This window comes from Drosophila gunungcola (genome assembly GCF_025200985.1).
Source record: "Drosophila gunungcola strain Sukarami chromosome 3L unlocalized genomic scaffold, Dgunungcola_SK_2 000002F, whole genome shotgun sequence".
NCBI classification, from domain to species: domain Eukaryota; kingdom Metazoa; phylum Arthropoda; class Insecta; order Diptera; family Drosophilidae; genus Drosophila; species Drosophila gunungcola.
The window spans coordinates 3,329,620-3,343,325 of NW_026453178.1; the positions used below are offsets into that span (position 1 = coordinate 3,329,620).

The window sequence follows — 13,706 nt, forward strand, 5'->3', positions numbered from 1 at the left end:
ATTTTTTTTTAAATTCAAATAAAGAACAAAGTTAAATTCCCGTTGTTCCACTTTTCACCATTCCAAGTCAACGAAAAATTGTGACACTATCCTGACATAAATATCAAAACCAATTTTTATATAATTATTTTATTTAAGTAATCCGATTTGTAGTCATTTAAAAACAAAAAAAAATTTTAAAATTTTAAATTGCAAGTCTTATCACCATGGATGTTTCTTCTCCAAAAAATTATCGATAGTGCTTTAGACGGCTTTACCATCTCTATCGGGCGAATTGTTTATTTTCATTTAGGCAAAACAAGAAACTTCGAAATATGCCCAGTAAACTAGATAGTCTGTATCGCCGTATGCTGATAACGAGGTTCTTCGAGAAGGGATGGGGGACGCCTGAAAACTTGCGCAGGTAAGTGTTTAATTATCATAAGATAATCATGAAAATTGGTTGCTCCCCCATACAATTAATTTACGTAATACTATTAAAATTTTGATCTGGTTCAGGTTTTTCTTTGGGGCTAATTTAATTATATAAAAAGAATCTGTACTCCCGCATGTGCCTGTTAAAGAATGTATGCCCTGTTGGCTTAGTTTAAAAGATATGATATTAGGTGTAGTTTTATTTCAAATAAACACTGACAACTTTCAGCAACCGGTGTCCCTCGATTTCATACATTAGTTAAGCAAAATAATATATTCAATATCTCTCAGAGCTCCACGGTCATACTATGGTGTTAACTAACTTAAAAATTACCAATTTAAATCTAATCTCACTCACTATTGATAACTTTCAAAATTATAAATAGCCGGGGCAATCACCATATTAATAATCTTTAATTAAGGCCAATAAAAAGTGGAATATTAAATGGCATGAGCATTTACTATTACTAATCATAACAAATTACTATCTGGAATATAATTCGGTAATTAATTGAACTTCAGGTGTTATATATTCTGTTATTACATTCAGAAAAGTATTTTATTTTATATTTTATCATCAACAAAGAGGTGGCATATATGTTAAAGTCATCTTAGTACTATGCGAACGGAAAGAATATTGTTTATCTAGTGGTTTTACTATGCAATTGTTAATTTACTTTCCAGTTCCCTTCCGCAAGTGGACACTGGATAATTTCCAGTGGATATGACAGCAATTTTTTGTTCTTACACTCAGGTTAGTGGGAAAAAAAACTCTTCAACAGTGAGGATAAACCAACAAATTGCCGATTGCTAATGATTGATTTTATCAAGGTTTTTAGGTTGCTTTCATTAAATTACATGCGATCCTAACTAAAAGCTGTCATTAAAATTGGAAGATTTCTGAAGTTCAATCAATTTTTTCCCTAAAATTGCTTATCATTATTCTAGATTGTGTATGCAACATCATTTCATTATTTACACCATTAGAGTTCATCTATTAACTTTACTTTTATTAATTGTCTTTGCTTTACGACAATTTTTTAGATTGTTTCAGTTCCGCAAAATAATATCCAATAGGGATTTGTGTTTCAAGCTCGTACCTCGTGATTATCCAGTGGAGATCACGACAAAAGAAATTTCTGCAGAAAGCACACTGATACAAGGCAAATTTAAAACCCCCCTTGAGTTACACTTACCCGGAGTGGTTCCAAAAGAATCCCAGCAGGCACATTTTCAATTGTTGATCCCGAACAAGTGGAAAAATGAAAGGCACAAGCCGGTGTGCATTCATTTGGCTGGAACTGGTGATCATGTGAGTAAAACCGATATTTCCGTGGTTCAAATCTCGAAATAATGTCTGTTTACTTTCGATAGAGGCCGGACGCCAAACGATCGGCCTACCCAACATTTTGCCAAAAGTGGGTCCCTCAAAGAAAACTTTTCAGTTTTGTCATAATATCTTTGAATTGATTTCTATGGGAATTTTATTTGAAGACTAAGTTATTTATGTAGTTTCCCTTTGCGTTCTCATTTACACCTTTAATTTTCTACTGTTTGGCCATTATTTCGATTCATGATCTAAGTATATTTGGTTTAACCCTGTTGAATTCCTCAGGAAATCCATAGAAATATATTTGTTTGGGACCATTTTCAACAATCATTTAAACAAACTTTAATACTTGATTCCACTTACTAAACTTTATTAATTTTGCAGTTCTTTTGGCGTCGAAGAAATTTTATAGCAAAACCGCTCATGAAGGATGCCAATATAGGATCCATAATACTTGAAAATCCTTTTTATGGTCTGAGAAAACCAAATAACCAAACGTAAGTCGGTTTGCTTTACTAAGTATTTAGTAAAATAATAATATATGTATATTATTAATTAGGCGATCAAATCTGCATAATGTGTCTGATATCTTCGTGATGGGTGGGTGCCTGATTCTGGAATGCCTTGTCCTGTTCCACTGGTGTGAAAGGAATGGCTTCGGTCCTCTTGGCGTTACTGGATTGTCAATGGGTGGACATGTAAGTTAAAATTTACGATACCTTTAGAGTTATCTTCTTAAAAATTTGTTTGTTTTTTAGATGGCTTCATTAGCTGCTACAAATTGGCCAAAGCCCTTGGTTCTCGTGCCGTGCCTTTCCTGGTCCACTGCCTCTGCTGTCTTTACCACCGTAAGGGTTGTTATAATATAGAAGGTTATTTAGTTTTAATTTTATTCTTTATGTTTTCCAGGGTGTAATGAGTCAATCCATTAATTGGGATATGTTGGAAACGCAATATTTCTCTGATGGACAGTATAGAGAACGCCTATCCAAAATGGTTACAGTGATAGACGATGCGTTTTCAGCAGGTCAAAGTTTTATTCAAAACTTCAACCAATCCCTGCACGAACTGAAAGAAGACATTAGTGATACGAGAAAGATCCAGGAGCATGGAAACAGCAATACATGTGGCGACAAATATGAGAGTCAGGGAAGTTGCTCCCAAGAAGATAGTTCGATATTTTTATCAAAGTCTTTGAAGAGCACAAAACTGGACTCTGAGAATCTAACAATAGATATTAAGGACACGCTGAATGAAAAGGTTGCGATCGCAACAGAAGAACCCTCCAAGGAATCGAGCTCAGCGTTGACAAACCTTATGAAATTCATTCTGCCCCTTTCCTCGCAAAACAAATCGGATAAAATAGATATTACCAAGACGAATTGGTGGGAACGGGAGGCCCTGCAATTCATGCGTGGCATGATGGATGAGTGCACCCACCTGAAGAACTTTTCGGTTCCGTTCGACACCTCCCTGATAATTGCGGTGTGTGCGAAGGACGATGCCTACGTTCCGCGGGAGGGATGTTCCAGTCTCGAAGACATATGGCCGGGAGCAGAGATACGGTATTTGGATGCTGGTCATGTAAGCGCCTATGTTCTCCACCAGAAACTCTTTAGGTTGGTATACTTCTGGATCTGTTGTGATATTTATTAGTAAAACTAATTTTTTTTTTCCAGATCCTGCATAATAGAGGCCTTTGACAGAGCCAAGAAGATCTATGAAAATGACGTTGGCGAAAGTCTGAAATGTGATATAACCTATCAGCAGTTGCTAAACAAATATGACAAAAATATTCAGTAATAATTAGCTAGAAAATTAAAATATAATAAACAATATGTTGCCATAAACAAAGAGTTTAATTAATTGGGTTTTTCTGGGATAGTGCCTAGTTAACTAAAAAAAATATGAATTTGAAGGTATTGAAAGAAGCTCTAACTGGAAACAAATTATAGTGTAATGAAAAATTAAAAAAACATCAGAATTTAAAAGAAATTGCGGTAAAAAAATTGTTTAAGGAAATCCAAGCTTTTTTCATTGTGGCCGAATCGGAACTTTTTGTTGTTAAGATTTGGTCACACTGGTGTTTAGCTCTTGTTTTCGTCGACTGAAATAAATAAAGAAACTATAATAAAATGGATCCAGTCGTTTTAGTTTTGTCTTATGGAGCAACCACTCCAATGGAAATTGTCGAAAGTATGAATAGTTTACCTAATAAGACAAGAACGTTAATTAGTATTCCCTTGTTTTGGTGGTATAAAATTCTCACGTTGTTGTGGTTTTGTTTATTTGCTTTTAAAACTTAAATTAAAAATTTGTGAGTAATACGGCTTATGAAAAGTTGGCCAAAACGTGGTAATAAAATATACCCTTTTTGGATACTTTTCACACTTAATAAATGGGACATACTTTAAAAGCTGACTTTTGGGACAATTAGAGGGTCTCCGGAATAAGAAACTTACTTTTCTAAAAAACTGAACCTTTCTTATATTTTAACATTACCATTAAATACACAATGTTTTGTTCCAGACATTTTCTCCGAATTGGATCAACCAAAAGAATCAACTTCAACAGAATGTTCACTGAATTGCTATAAATGCATTATTAAAACCAAGTACTATAACACATCAATCAATTTAGTTCCTTTCTCTGGAAAATTGGAAAGTGTTCCTGAGAAAATTCTGAGTTCTTCAGAGGCTTTAATAATTTACTTTGACTCAAACGATGCAAGTATTTGTTATGCAAATTATAACAATAGGTATTCTAATAAATGTGTTTACTTGCAGACTTCCTTTATCGACACTATTCCCAAGACTTTATCCAAAAATGAACAGATCCAGTTGGGATTTCTCATAACATCTCCCACTTCAGGAGAAGAAAGAGGACTATCCTTCGGCGAAATAAAAGAGCGAACAAATTTCTTTTTTGACATTATAACGCTAAAGAACAATGTTGAAAATGATTCAGATGAACCGGAAAAGGACTACGAAGAAGTTGTGGAGGGTCTAAAAAATGTTGTTTGGTCCAATGTTAAATTTGGTTCTGGTACGGAAAACTATTTTAACTAATTAACAAAATAATTAATATGATAAATTCTATATTCAGAACACAAAGATGAACTTAGCTCGGACGAATTGGACAGTCAATTGAAAGACTTTGAAAACTTACTCATTACTGCGCAAAGTTTACGTAATGATACGAGCCTAACTCGAGAGCAATTTCTGGATAGAGCCGAGCAGTTTGCTGGCATTGTTTCCTCGATTTTAAATGACAATGATAGCGATTAGCAAACTTATTATACTGTTTGTTACTATCAATAAATGTTAAGTTGATTCCATGGTATCAATACCTTTTTCCAATTGTAAACGGGCTCTGTTTCCGGGTGCTTGTACTACCACTTAATAGAGTAAACACAATTCCGTTAAATATATTTGGTTTATTATTAAAAGCGGTACATATTTGTTGACGAAATAACAAGGTATAAAACGTTGTTTATTTGCTAATGTATGCTTGAGAGCTTATGTATATTAAGGAATGAATAAATAAAGTGTGTGTTTGTTGTTAACTTTCAATCATAAACATAAAGATTCCGTTGTGGGCGATGAACAAATAATATTTCATGGTTTCGCATTTTTCTGCAACGATAGGTAGTAACATTATAGCCGACAGTTAGCTTTCATGGTTTGTAATCTTACCTCCTCTGAGAAATCCATATCCTCTTTAATTGCCTTCGATCGTCGCTTTTCGTTTGATGTTAACAGTTGTGAGACCTTTGTTTGTTTAGCTAGATCGTAGGCTTCTTTTTTACTCCGCATTGCACAGTCTTCGAGGGTTTCGGCAGCTTCGAACATGCCTTGCCGCCGGTAAAGTGCTCCCAGATTTTTTAGAGTGGTTGTGACCGTGGGGGAATCCACTTTAGCCGCCTTGTGCCATCCGCCGTATTCGCCATACGGGGTGTTCTCCCTGTTATCAAATTTGTGCTCCTCACGCTCCTCAGCCACCTGAAAATCAACGTTACTTTGTAGAGTACACTCGTTAACTTAGTATACACAAATATTACCTGCCAAATGGTCTTGTTTTTACTGTCGATGGCTCCGAACTCACGTTCGTGGGCTCGCGTCAAGACCTGCTTATAGAGGAGCTCAGCCTCGGTATATCTTCCCTGCTTCAGATAGCAGCCAGCCAGATTGTTCTTGGTCTTGGCCACATTGGGATCATCGGGTCCCAGCTTGGATTCGTAGATGTCGAGAGCTCGCTGGTAGTACTTCTCAACCTCGTCGTATTTACCCTGATTCTGGCAGAGCAAAGCGAGATTGTTGAGTTGCTTGGCAACGTCGGGGTGATCCTTTCCCAGGACCTTCTCGCGAATCTCCAAGGCACGCTTGCAGAGGGGCTCGGCATCTTTGTACTTGCCCCGTTTGCCATAGAGGACGGCCAAATTGTTCAACGTGGCCGCCACGGCTGGATGATTCTCGCCCAGAGTCTTTCCTCGAATCGACAGAGCGTCGTTCAGTAAATTGGCGGCCTCTTTATACTTGTTCTGAATGGCATTAAGTGTTTCTAATTAATAAACACATAAATTGAGTTAATTAAAGCAAAGACGTACCTGATCACGATACACGAGGGCCAGAATGTTCAGCATTGTTGCTACATCCGGATGGTCGTGACCACTGGTCTTTTCGAGATCTTCCAAAGCTTGTTTGCACAGGGGAACAGCTACTTCGTACCTGGAGAAAGATTAAATTAAGATAGTTGTAGATATTAGAAGCAATATTGATATTAGTAGCAATAGTAGAAGTAGTAGTAATAGAGAATAATAATTCAGTAGTCTTTTTTAAAGCTTTAAAAATCGTTTTAAAAAGGCTAGAGCTTTTAGGAGGATTTAATAATATTTAAATTTATTGATTCGACTTGAAAAAAACGTTTTCGTACCTGCCCTGCGATGCATACTGAATCACCAGGTTGTGCAGAGTGCGCAGACGAGCTGGAATCTCGTAGCCGGAAGTCTGGTTGGCGAACTGGCTGGGCGGAGTGGGCGACATGTTGTTTCTGTCATCGTTTTCCTCATCGGGGAAGAGCTCCACCACCGGGTCGGTGCGCGACTTCTCGCATGTGTCGTCCTGCTCCTGATTCTCGTCGTACTTCTTCACTGAGGCCATGAACTCCAGGTGCTTCTTCTCCTCCTCCAGCTGAGCGACGAGCTGCTCGGAGGCCTGGAACTTTTGCTGCGTGTTGGCCAGCTCATCGCGGAGCCAGGCGTTCTCCTGGTGGAGGCGGCGCACCTGTGTCTTGAGCTTCTGCTTCTCGGCCTCGATGTTCTGCAGATGGGATGTCAGGGCCATCATCACCTGGGCCTCGCTCAGGCCCAGTTCGATGTTCTCGATGTTCTTCCGCAGCATGTCCGATTTTTCGTTGTCCTTCTGGACCTCTGCGATTCCGTTCATGATCGAAACATGCTCCACTCGCAAGGCTTCGAGGCCTTGGAGCACTGTTTTTGTGTTGGTTATTATTTCGTCCTGCGACATTTGCGTCATTTTGCCGATTTTCTCGATTTTCTGTCTGCAAAACATATACGAAAACCGGATTAATAAAGGCTGTTTCGAATCTTTTCCAATCTTAAAGTGTACTTATGTGAATGATTATTAAATCAAAATCGATAAATCTATGTATTAAATGTGTTTTACAGCCTGTATGATTTTATAGCTTTGGAGACAATCATTTTAACCGTATATAAAATGATTCAAGCTGCGTTAATCAATACGATGAAAAAGAAAATTGGTAATGCGCATGCTCGTTAAAAAAGAGGGTTGAAAATCGAATATTCCTATTTTTATTATATTCGTTTAACGATAACAACAATGACAAACTCAAGAATTTATAAAAATTAAAGGAATTGATCTTCTAAACACCTTTTAATACAAAAACATAATCCAATAAGAACTTATTATTTGACCAATTCGAATTCGGTTTGTAGAATTTTTTTATTGGAATTAATGGTGGAAATGTATTCGATTTATATCGAATATGTGCTTGTGAGACTTTTCTTTCTATTATTTATCAACATAGCCGGTAAAATTTATATAAACATGTCACCTCTTTAAAAAGTATTAATGGTTAATTAAATCGTTTACAATACCTATGGTTATGGGCGAAAGTTAATTACACTTGGCGTCATGCAATAAATAAAAACGAAAAGCAAAAAAAAATTTGCTTACATCAACAGTAGGGAATTATGATCTTGACAGACCGAAACTATTAATACCCTCACATACTTAAAAGACATATGATCACAAAAATAGTCTGCCACTAGATATTGATGTTATTTTATAGTCTTTCCATTATCTCTCGTCATACGCCTTTCGAATTGGAAATCTAGATTGCGTAAAAAGAGATTGTGAGGCGATCATGACGGAATTACTTGATTTGGTTCTATATCAAGATCAAGAAAGTTTCTGTTTCAGCCCGCCGGAAAAGCTCCAACAAACAGTGCGTAACAGAAATACAAATAAGTTTACAACGCTTTATCCAAGTGTATTAAGAAAGTGAGTCACTTTATGTACATTGAATCCATTAACACATAAACATAACGTTTCAGTGCATTAGACATTCGCTTCCATATTCGTCATAATAATTTGGCACAATAATTAAGTCAGTGTTAAATTCGCTTACAATCTGAGATTGTTTTCGCCACACGAGATGCTAGTACATCACTTTTCCAGGGGGGCTTAATTATTTATGTAAAATGGATCATATTTTCCAGCACAAACTTTTCTTCAAGTGGTATTATATTTACTTGCAACATACACACATATGTACAAGTACATGTGTTTATGTGTGCGTTAATAGAATATAACTTTAAATCTCAAGTTACGACTACCTGTGTGAGTTTGTTTGAAGGCCCTTCACTATTCTGGCCTGGTACCAAATGAATTATTTTATTAAGATCTTAAATAATCAAAATTTAACAAACTTTTGAACAAAAATAACTTACACTGCGATACTTCTAAAATAAATCCGAGTGTGACCGTAGCAGGGGCGTTTGGATATCTTGGACTACGTTCAGTATTTTATGGTGTTTGCGAAGAGGTCATACTGCTAAGGGGAGAACGGAGTGGAATCGAAACACAAACTAAATAAATAAATACCATTGAATAAACAAAAAACCTTAACGAACGTGAATAAAACACAACATAATTATAAATGATAAATTAAAATAAAGAGCCATATGTATGTATACCAACGCACAAAACACAAGTTCCCAAATAATTGGTTGCAAGAAATTGATGATTGCAACAAAATGATCGAAAATAGCAGGTATTGATTTTTTTGATTGACTGAACAAAACTTTTTTTAAATAACATATGTATCAAATTTATCATAAAAGTATTTAAATTTAACGAACTTGTTAAAAACATCGATTTTTGTTTAATGATAATAATATATTCGCAAGCCGGCATATTTTTGCATTCGAGATACGGTCGCACCATTCTTTTTGTATTAAATTTTGTAAGACTTTTTCAAGTCTCCGTTTTTGTTCTATATTTTAATTTTTACCGTATAAAACTGAACAAAAGAGTATGCCACCCCCAAGACCGAAGGGGATAGGATTTAATACAGGAGCTACCCAACCCAGATCGAACTCAAATACGCCGATGTCGGAGAGGCAACAAATGGCTTTACTCATCCAGATGACAGCTACCTCCTCGACAGGTAAATACACAAAAATGTTAAAATCCATTGTTTTCGATGTGATTTAAGGCTAGTTAAAAGTGTAGTTAGCATTACTTGCTAGATAAATGCCTAGATTAGTTAATAAAAGACTTTCGGTTGCAATATATTTGTGGGTACCTCGCTTCTCACATATTTACATACATACATACGTAGTACCACATATCTTGCTACATACATAAATGTATCTGATTCTCTACGCAAGTAAAATAAGAACAAAGTAAAGTATCTGAAAAAAGGTTTCAGTTTTGTAACGTCAAATAATGTGTGAACTTTATTGTAGTTTTTAAATAATTTGCATATTTAAATGTAGTTTGGTAACTGTAATGAGATACAGAAGTCTTTAAACATAGTTTCCATAAGACACAAATAAATAAAAATGCAATTTATATTACTATGGACTTACTAATTACTATTTCAAAACAATTTTTTTGGTCCACATATTTATAGAAAATAATCTTTAATTTGTCATACTTAACCTTTATATATATTATTCGAAGCTCAATCACTCAGCCGTCAAATGTATTGTATAAGATTCTCGATCTTCCAGATTCATCCCGCACCAATCTTAAGAAGAATGAATGCAAGAAAGGAGACACCGAAAACGACGAGAGCAGCCTAAACGAGAAGCAAGAGGTCCTGGACACTAAAGACAAATCTTCGGCCGAGGAAAGCAGCAACGATGGTAAAAACAGCGATTCGACTCATCAGGGAACTTCGGCTGCCAAGCGTTGTTACTCGGACATAGAGGACGATTACGAGGAATCTGGCGAGGACGTGAAGAAAAAGAAGCGCAAGGACTCAGAGCATGGCAAGGACTTGAAGGGGGCCTCCCTAAAGCTCACCTCCAGGGTGGAAAAGGGTTCCAAGCTAGCGGCGACGAAGGGATCCCCGTCGGGTAACAAAAGCAGCGCCTCGAATGCCGACAAGGAGCAGGTGGAGATCAGCAAGAATGTGGACATTGAAAACGAAACGGAGTGCAGCGATGATTACAAGAGCAACGACAGTCTGTACAACGGAGGACTCAAGGTGCCGCCACTAAAGATTGTGATCCCTCAACAGAACTGCTCCATCGACACTGAGGGCAATGTGCTGAGAACCGGCAAGGTGACTGCCTCTCGCAATGCCGCCCTGCCCTATGTGGTCAGCTCCAATAGCGATTCCATCGACACCGTCATAACCAACCAATCAATTAGCCCGCACGAGAGTCCCCAGAAAAGCAACAGCATTTGCTCCACAGTCCTGGACGACAAGAACATAAAGCTCTTCAATGACGAAAAGAACTTGAGGGTCCTGCGCAGCTCTCATCGCACTGGGGTTACTAGTTTGGAGCGCAGTTCCAACAACTCCTCCCCGCAAATGCAGAGCAGCTCTCCGTCGCCGGCGTCATCCAATCATGCCAACGATCCTGCAGATGTGAAGCTATCCTACGGCAACATGACTTCGAGTCCAATACCACAGGGCCACCAGTTTGACCAGGAGACAATCACCAATGTTCCGAGCCCCTCAACGTCATCAACATCCTCGTCCAAGGAGATAAATCCCTCCTCGAACGTGGAGCTCCATCCGCGGAAGCGAAAGATACGGCCCAAGAATACCGATGATAGTTCGAAGAACTCAAATGCCGCCGATTCCGGTGTGAATTCCGAAGAATCTCACCCCCATGACCATCCCTTCACCAATGGCTTCCAGATGTTCTTGAGCATCCGTCGTCAGATCGAGAAAAAGTGGAAGAGCCTGTACCCGGTGAAGCCAAGACCTCCCCAGGGATACAACGAGTATCTGCTGACCAAGAAATCGTACTTATTAAGGCGCAATGCGAACACTTCGGCTCCGGACATTCCCCGCACTGTGCCGCAGGCAATGGAGGGCTTTTATCAGGATCAGGAGAAGGCCAGGCAAGATTTAATCCAAGCCCACACCGTTGAGCGGGAAAAACTGTGCATGAACGTTGAGCAGGAGATAATACGAGTGCACTCGAAGGCTGCCAGGAGTATATCTGGCCAACCGGCGCCTTATTCCGTTTGCACATACCTAAAGGACGATGAGGTCTACAACTTGATCACCCCAGAGCAGGACGAAAAGGAAAAGAGTGCTCGCTGCCGATTTAATGGACGTTTGCTACTCAGCTGGTTGCAAGATGTCGATGACAAGTGGGAGAAAATCAAGGTAAGTTTACTTTTCAAATTCATTTTCGATGGCATTACTAATTTGTTGCTGTTTTCCAGGAATCCATGGTGCTGCGGCATCATAACGAGGCGGAAAGCCTGCATGCCGTTCAGGTCATGGACTGGAATATATTCGCAAAACGAAATAGGCTTTGCGACAACCCGACTGAAGTAAACTTGGAACACGTTCCGATTGTTTCGGTTGGAGATGACTTTGACACATCGCCAACATAACTGACAAATGGAAATTAATAAATTGTTACAAATTTAAAAACACAAGAATGTGTTTCCCTGCAAGTTTTGTAAATTAGTGATACTTTTAAAAACCACACTCCAAACGATCTGATTTGTCAACAGTTTTAATTCAGCTTCCTATTTACGTGCAAAATTTATTTACTTTAACGAATTTAAGTTGTCCACTATATTTCTTGCATAGTTAACCATGTCCTGTAAATAAAGTAGGTATGAAATTTGATAAAAAAAACATGTTGTTTTTAAAATCTTACTTCGCAATTTTCCGTCTGTTTGTTTTTGGAAATAATAAGCTGGAGAGTAGACAAGATTTCATTGCGTTTCTCTGTGGAAAGTTTTAAATCAGATTCCAACGAAAGGGACGATAGTGCAAACAGGGTAGTTTCTTGCTTGACATCAAATTCTTCGATGGCTTTTAGGTTTTCCACTAGCACAGGAAATACCTCTGCTTTCACAAAATCATCTGAAAGTAGTTAAAGGTAAAGTTAATGTGTACAGGATTATCGGAAATACTTGTACATACCTCTGACCGACTTGTCGCCCGACGTTAAAGATGCTATAAGGAATGCAGCCTTTATGTAGACATTTGAGTTTGTGGACTTCAGACAGGGTATCAAAGCACTGATACCCTTTATTCGCTTAAACTCATTATATCCCGGCTGAAAGTTTCGTACCAACGATGATATCGCATAAATGGAACTCCGTACGATATCTTGATTGGCATTACTCAAATTCTTTGTGAGAACAGGTAGAAACTTATCGTTTATGAGGGCGTTTTGACAAAATACATTATTCTGTGCCACTTCAGCAACTGTATTGAGTGCCGAAACTCGTACTTCACTATCTGAATCCTTTATATAGCGAAGTAAAGTTGCGGTTCCCCCTAGTTTTACCAGGGAGATGGCATTATCTATATCGTCAATGTAGCTCCTTATGGCATCTAGACTTTCGATTTGGTCTTCTGTGCTGGCTTCGTCACTATTTAGTATGATCAAAGCTGCTTTCAGAGCCGCTGAAGCATCTGTTGTCATGGCATTCAGTGCATTTGCCAAGAATTCATTTCTCTAAAAATGAGATGAGATGATGATTATTATGAAATATTAGAGGAGTTGAAAAATGATAAGATAGTTTGAGATTCAACAATTACTCAGCCTATTCCAAAAGTAAGAGAACTAGATTTAATAGAACCAAAATGTACGATCTAAGATTATGTTTTTCTACTTTAATAAATTTGACCAAACATGACTAATGTTGATTCACCTTAAATATATATTTTTATACCCCCCATATTATAAAGTCCCACCTGGGTGAAGCACATGGCCACAAAAGTTCTAGATGATTCGATTGACTCATTGTTTAGGACTAGATTAAAGACTTTTAAAACACTTATAATAATTTTGGAAGTTTTGGAAGTAATCTTGAGTAATAATCAGCTTGTGATAAATTCTAAATGATCTTTGAATACTTCAAACTCGGAATGTTTACAAACCTCAACATCTGGTGCTTCATTCAATTTTGGCTCGGCATTTTCATCATGATGTTGCACCGTATATTTGAGCACGTTCTAAAACAAATTAACATTTAAAATGATTTCCATATAAAAATGTAAGCATATTACTAACCTGCAAGCTTAATGCTCCTCTTGGTACGTTGGGATCGCTCATTTTTTTTAAATAAACAGACTGCCTGCAACACAAACTAATTTTTTGTTATTGACGTGAATTAGTGATGGTACTAAACGTATATCGCACAAGACCGATAAGCCAAATAGTCATTACTTTTTGTTTTGTTTAATTTAATAAGTTTGACACTCT

General features: G+C 37.6%; 5 protein-coding genes across 11 annotated transcripts; 3 read left to right on the plus strand and 2 right to left on the minus strand.

The window, feature by feature from the left end:
• The first annotated feature begins 170 nt into the window (after window positions 1–170).
• Window positions 171–3,592, plus strand: LOC128257663 (protein ABHD18). Of its 3 annotated transcripts, XM_052988760.1 has the most exons (7): window positions 171–403; window positions 1,459–1,726; window positions 2,129–2,241; window positions 2,304–2,442; window positions 2,503–2,592; window positions 2,654–3,363; window positions 3,424–3,592. In XM_052988760.1, the coding sequence occupies exons 1-7, from the start codon at window positions 315–317 to the stop codon at window positions 3,545–3,547; spliced, it is 1,533 nt and encodes a 510-aa protein (XP_052844720.1). In that variant the 5' UTR covers window positions 171–314; the 3' UTR covers window positions 3,548–3,592. The 3 variants fall into 3 exon arrangements, with proteins under 3 accessions (XP_052844720.1, XP_052844721.1, XP_052844722.1); XM_052988761.1 differs by lacking the exon at window positions 1,459–1,726; XM_052988762.1 differs by lacking the exons at window positions 171–403; window positions 1,459–1,726 and adding an exon at window positions 1,814–1,832.
• Window positions 3,593–3,818: 226 nt separating this feature from the next.
• On the plus strand, window positions 3,819–5,086 carry LOC128257962 (uncharacterized). Its single transcript, XM_052989287.1, has 4 exons — window positions 3,819–3,940; window positions 4,274–4,470; window positions 4,531–4,789; window positions 4,850–5,086. Exons 1-4 carry the CDS (start codon window positions 3,880–3,882, stop codon window positions 5,029–5,031), a joined length of 699 nt encoding a protein of 232 aa, XP_052845247.1. The 5' UTR covers window positions 3,819–3,879; the 3' UTR covers window positions 5,032–5,086.
• A 74-nt stretch (window positions 5,087–5,160) lies between these two features.
• On the minus strand, window positions 5,161–8,793 carry LOC128257948 (kinesin light chain). 5 transcript variants are annotated; one of them, XM_052989260.1, is made up of 6 exons: window positions 8,736–8,793; window positions 6,677–7,303; window positions 6,351–6,471; window positions 5,805–6,284; window positions 5,440–5,745; window positions 5,161–5,379 (listed from the first exon to the last, which is right to left on the minus strand). In XM_052989260.1, exons 2-6 carry the CDS (start codon window positions 7,276–7,278, stop codon window positions 5,362–5,364), a joined length of 1,527 nt encoding a protein of 508 aa, XP_052845220.1. In that variant the 5' UTR covers window positions 7,279–7,303; window positions 8,736–8,793; the 3' UTR covers window positions 5,161–5,361. The 5 variants fall into 5 exon arrangements, with proteins under 5 accessions (XP_052845220.1, XP_052845219.1, XP_052845222.1 ...); XM_052989259.1 differs by having other exon boundaries at window positions 8,622–8,753; XM_052989262.1 differs by having other exon boundaries at window positions 8,619–8,748.
• Window positions 8,794–9,099: 306 nt separating this feature from the next.
• Window positions 9,100–11,914, plus strand: LOC128257945 (ankyrin repeat domain-containing protein 12). Its single transcript, XM_052989251.1, has 3 exons — window positions 9,100–9,454; window positions 10,023–11,641; window positions 11,701–11,914. Exons 1-3 carry the CDS (start codon window positions 9,322–9,324, stop codon window positions 11,872–11,874), a joined length of 1,926 nt encoding a protein of 641 aa, XP_052845211.1. The 5' UTR covers window positions 9,100–9,321; the 3' UTR covers window positions 11,875–11,914.
• Window positions 11,915–11,983: 69 nt separating this feature from the next.
• LOC128257959 (uncharacterized) lies at window positions 11,984–13,668 on the minus strand. Its single transcript, XM_052989283.1, has 5 exons — window positions 13,515–13,668; window positions 13,382–13,456; window positions 12,416–12,956; window positions 12,147–12,355; window positions 11,984–12,087 (listed from the first exon to the last, which is right to left on the minus strand). The coding sequence occupies exons 1-5, from the start codon at window positions 13,554–13,556 to the stop codon at window positions 12,034–12,036; spliced, it is 921 nt and encodes a 306-aa protein (XP_052845243.1). The 5' UTR covers window positions 13,557–13,668; the 3' UTR covers window positions 11,984–12,033.
• Window positions 13,669–13,706: the final 38 nt, after the last annotated feature.